The 5,155-nt window shown below is 47.8% G+C and overlaps 1 protein-coding gene across 1 annotated transcript; it reads left to right on the top strand.

The window, feature by feature from the left end:
* Positions 1 to 299: 299 nt before the first annotated feature.
* Positions 300 to 5,132, top strand: mtif2 (mitochondrial translational initiation factor 2; the record flags this gene model as incomplete). The annotated part of the gene is made up of 8 exons (XM_042514969.1): positions 300 to 505; positions 666 to 805; positions 924 to 1,048; positions 1,185 to 1,389; positions 2,008 to 2,260; positions 2,497 to 2,637; positions 3,359 to 3,523; positions 4,929 to 5,132. Coding segments are annotated over exons 1-8 (1,345 nt in total), but the record flags the coding sequence as incomplete, so codon positions are not given.
* Between the last annotated feature and the right edge of the window lie 23 nt (positions 5,133 to 5,155).

Raw genomic sequence — 5,155 nt, 5'->3', positions numbered from 1 at the left:
ACACACACACACACATAAAAAGACACACACACACACATAAAAAACACACACATAAAAACACACACAAAAACATGCATAAAAACACACATAAAAACACACACACACATAAAACACACACACACAACAAAAACACACACAGAAAAACACACACACACACACATAAAAACATGCATAAAAACACACACACATAAAAACACACACACAAAAACACGCATAAAAACACATAAAAACACACACACACACACACACATAAAAACACACACACACACACACACACACACACATATAATCACGTATGATAAACTGTTGCTGTGGGTTTTGTTCCCAGTCCAGCTGCCTACAGGTGAGAAGATCACCTTCCTGGACACGCCGGGTCACGCCGCCTTCTCCTCCATGAGAGCCCGTGGAGCAGACGCCACCGACATCGTCGTCCTAGTGGTGGCGGCTGACGATGGCGTCATGAACCAGACGGTCGAGTCCATACGGCACGCCAGGAGAGCCAAAGGTACGAGCGCCACCTGGCAGACACGGCTGAGGGCTGAACACCACACGGCTTTCTACAGTGTTTCTGCCGTGTTTCTACTCTGATGTTACTTCCTGTCTCTGTGGTGTGTTTACTTCCTGTTCCTGTGATGTGTTTACTTCTCGTCTCCGTGGCGTCGCAGTGCCGCTGATCGTGGCGGTGAATAAGTGTGATAAGCGTCAGGCCGACCCTCAGAGGGTGAAACAGGAGCTGCTCGCTCACGACGTCGTCTGCGAAGAATTCGGAGGAGACGTTCAGGCCATCCACGTGTCTGCGCTCAAGGTGAGCCGCCACCAGCGAGTCCGAGTCAGCACGTCTGTTGATGTTTGTTGTTGTTGATGTTTGTTATCTATGATGTTGTCGTTGTCGTTGTTGTTGTTGTTGTTGTCGTTGTCGTCAGGGCGACAACTTGCTGGCTCTAGTGGAGGCCACGGTGGCGCTGGCAGAAGTTCTGGAGCTGAAGGCTGAGCCGAGCGGCGCCGTGGAGGGACTCGTCATCGAGAGCCGCACCGACCGAGGCAAAGGGTGAGTCATCGGGACAGAACCGTGGTTCTACTGCATGGGTTCCACATGGGGGTCCAGCTGTGACTCTGGTTCTGTAGCTTCTAGATGTGACTCTTGGTTCTGGTTCTGATCTGATGGTTATGTCCTGTGTCCTCAGTCTTGTAACGACGGCAATTGTGCAACGGGGGACGTTGCGGCGCGGCTGCGTGCTGGTGGCAGGGAGGAGTTGGGCCAAAGTACGCTTCCTGTTTGATGAGAACGGGCAAGCGGTGAAGGAGGCGGGGCCGAGCGCGGCGGTGGAGGTGGTGGGCTGGAAGGAGCTGCCGTCCGCCGGCGAGGTCATCCTGGAGGTCGAGTCTGAGGTGAGAACAAAACCCGCTCGAGTCTTCGGAGGTCACCTGTCCGTCCCGTCGTCCCCCTCCTGTCTCTGCAGGCGATCCGTTTGTTTTTGTTTTTAGTTTTCTGAAGATGTTTGATGAGTGAGACCTCAGACTGTAACCATGACAACCGTGAGTGTGTCGCCCCCTGCTGTCTGACTGCAAACACACCACAGAGCACTCTACTGTGTGTGTGTGTGTGTGTGAGTATGTGTGAGTGTGAGTATGTGTGAGTGTGAGTGTGTGAGTGTGTGTGTGAGTGTGTGTGTGAGTATGTGTGAGTGTGAGTGTGTGAGTGTGAGTGTGTGAGTGTGTGTGTGAGTGTGTGTGTGAGTATGTGTGAGTGTGAGTGTGTGTGTGTGAGTGTGTGTGAATGTGTGAGTGTGTGTGTGAGTGTGTGTGTGTGTGTGTGTGTGTGTGTGTGTGTGTGTGTGTGTGTGTGTGTGTGAGAGTATGTGTGTGAGTGTGCGTGTATGTGCAGTGGTGTGCGTGCGTGCGTGTGTGTGTGTGCGTGCGTGTGTATGTGCGTGTGTGAGTGAGTGCGTGTGCAGCGGCGTGTGCGTGTGCAGTGAATAAAGAGTTTGTCTGTCTGTGGCGGAGCAGCAGCAAGCGAAGGAGGTGGTGGAGTGGAGGAGGTACGAGGAGGAGCAGCTGAAGCTGCAGGAGGAGCAGGGCGTCATCGAGCTCAAACAGAAACAACACCTGGAGGAGTACAGGAAGGAGAGGGAGGGGCTTACTCACCTGAGCTGGAGGAAGAGGAAGTCGCTGCTGTACCAGGCCAATAAGAGCAAGTTTGCCGCCAGGCCGAGCGAGAAGACGGACAGCGCCGAGAACAGCCTGCCGCTCATCATCAAAGGTACACACGCACGCACACACGCACACACACGCACACGCACACACACGCACACGCTCTGATAGTTTGTTTTAGTTTCAGTTTTGTTTTTTCTTTTGAGATGTTTGGCTTTTTTTTCTTTAAACTTTTGTCATTTTTGGAACAATATTTTGCTCTTTAAAGATATTTGGGGATTTTTTTTCTTTCTTTTAAAATTTTTGGCAGGTTTTTTTTCCATGACTGTGACCTTTGACCTGCAGGTGACGTGGACGGCTCCGTGGAGACCATCCTCAACATCCTGGACACGTACGACGCCCAGCAGCAGTGTCAGCTGGACGTGATCCACTTCGGCATCGGAGACGTTTCAGAGACCGACGTCAACATGGCCGACGCGTTCAAAGGTAACGAGGAGCGGTCCGGAGGCGTCTCCGGGACTGGAGGACATTTGGGGACTCGGCCCGAACCTGTGAAGGAAAAAAAGTTTTGTTATTTTCATGTTTGGTGATTTTTAAAAACTTTTGTCTTTTGTTTCTTTGAAAACCTTTTTTTATTTTCCTTTAAATTTCTTGTAATTTTGTTTTTCAAACTTTAGGTGATTTTTTTTTCTTTCACACTTTTTGGTGTTTTTTTAATTGTTTTTTTGGCTATAATAATAATAATTATTATTAATCAATCAGTCAGTCATTTTCTGTAACCGCTTGAAAGGCGGGGTCACCCGGGACAGTTCGCCAGACCAATAATTATTATTATTGATGTTATTAGTAATAGTTTATTTTTAATTTGGTGTTAACGTTGTTTGTGGTTTGGTTTCCTGTTGGTTATTTAAAAAACCTGTCGGAGCTTTTTTTTCTTTAAACATTTTTTTGTGATTTTTAAAGAAAACTTTCCAAATCTGCGGGCTCCCAAAACAAACATCACCAAACGTGCACCATTCCTTTTGTGTTTGTCAGCCGTCAAAGAGTTAAATCGTTGTGTTTGTGTTGGCGGTCGTCTCGGTGTGAGTGTGAACGTTATGGATGTGTGTTTCTGTAATGTGGTAAATGATATCGTTGATGAAAACGATGGAGAAACCGCAATCGGTTCCGACAGGAAGTGTCTCTGACCCTCTGTCCTTCTCGCCAGGTTCCATTTACGGCTTCAACGTGGCGGCCAGCAGGTGGATCCAGCAGCTGGCGGACAGACGCGGCGTCCCGCTGAGGCTGCACAACGTCATCTACAAACTGATGGACGAGCTGAAGGACGAGCTGAGCGGGAAGCTGCCTCCGGTCGTGTCTGAGAACATCATCGGTGAGAAACTCTGCCGCTGCTCTTCTACATAAAATCACTTTCATTTCTTGTTTCTGATTGAAAAGACAAAAAAGCCCCTGAGAGGACGTCCCGCCGTCTCGGGACAGAACCGATCTTTACTGATCCACAATAATTTTCAGTGTTCACACAAAGGTTGTGACATTAGAAAAACTGTGCGTTTGAATTGTTTTTTTCAGCAATTGTACGCAGCGTGCACTTCTCATCCTTTTTGATAATAAACTAAACTGCAACTTTGGATCGTAACGATGCATCGCGAGGCAGTAAAAAATCAATAAAAAATATGTGAGATTCAAAGCGATGAGATGAAAAATGAACCGGGATACTCTTTTTGAAAGTCGGGGGCGTAATCTACTTTTGACTTCGCTTGCTCGACGTGCCACATCAATACATGTTCAACGTCCTACGTCATGTCCGAGACTAGAGACAGCTCGCCAACGTAACTTAGACGAAGCAAAGGCTCCTCGCTAGGCGATACTGATCCTCCCTTTAGTTTCAAATTGAAGTGTGGCGACATTTGAGCTTCCTCAAGTCAGATGGTAATAAAAGCACGAAGATAACAGAAAAGACAAAAACCGTCTGCAGATACTGACAGAGTGCTAATCTACACAAACAGAACAACTAACACGATGCAGCATGAGAGCCGGCATCATGGCGAGGAGCTCCGGTCAGCCCCGCCCACACACGATACTGCTCAACGACGACTACTCAGCCCAAACCCCCCCCCCTCCAAAGATCATATCAAAAGCCGTATTGATGTTAAATTTGACTCATAAGTCTAGCTCTATGTCCTCTACAAAAATGCCCTTTGGACCATGATGATTGACTTCAGATAAAAATGCAACTTTCTGTTATCAACGAGACAGATTGGTCAAAAAATATGGCTGCCAAAAAACTTGATTAAACTTAGTGGAAACACTTTAAAAGACGATCTAAACAAACCGACCAAGTTTCATTGAATTTCGATAAAAGGTAGGTAAATAACGGGATTCCCACTGAACAGGAAGTGACTCTCAATGAACAGGAAAAAAACAAAAATATGTCCCTGAAAATCCAGTGGACCGCACTTGACCTTATTTGGTGTTCATGCTCTGGGGCCAAGTGGTAGCCAAAGTCTGAAGGGCCATATTGATTGGCAGAAGTGGGCGTGGCCTATTCATCTGTAACTGCTTATACGTAATCAATATCAGTATATATATAATATAAACATTAGTGGGATGGGGATCAGCGGATGTCTCTGGTTTGAGGTCTCCCCGCTGATGTGCAATATTTCTGTATATGAAGTGTAGTCGTCCTCTCTGTGAGACACGTAATAAGTCCTGCTTGTCAACCAGAGAAACAACTCGGACCTGACAGGAACGGTTTCTCTCCGTCTCTGCTCGTCCAGGTGAAGCCGCGGTGCTCGCCATCTTTGATGTCACCGTGGGGAAGAAGAAGGTTCCTGTTGCTGGCTGTCGAGTCCAGAAAGGTCTGCTGGACCGACGACTCAAGTTCAGAGTGATCCGCGGTCGAGACGCCATCTGGGAGGGTGAGTCACACCTGTCACGCCTGAAATATCTGAGACACCTGACAGACCTGTCACACCTTAGATGTCTGACACACCTGTCACACCTG

This window comes from Plectropomus leopardus, unplaced genomic scaffold (genome assembly GCF_008729295.1).
Source record: "Plectropomus leopardus isolate mb unplaced genomic scaffold, YSFRI_Pleo_2.0 unplaced_scaffold1715, whole genome shotgun sequence".
Lineage (NCBI taxonomy): Eukaryota > Metazoa > Chordata > Actinopteri > Perciformes > Serranidae > Plectropomus > Plectropomus leopardus.
The sequence above is the reverse complement of the archived record's forward strand: the minus strand, read 5'-3'. Positions and strand labels throughout refer to the sequence as shown.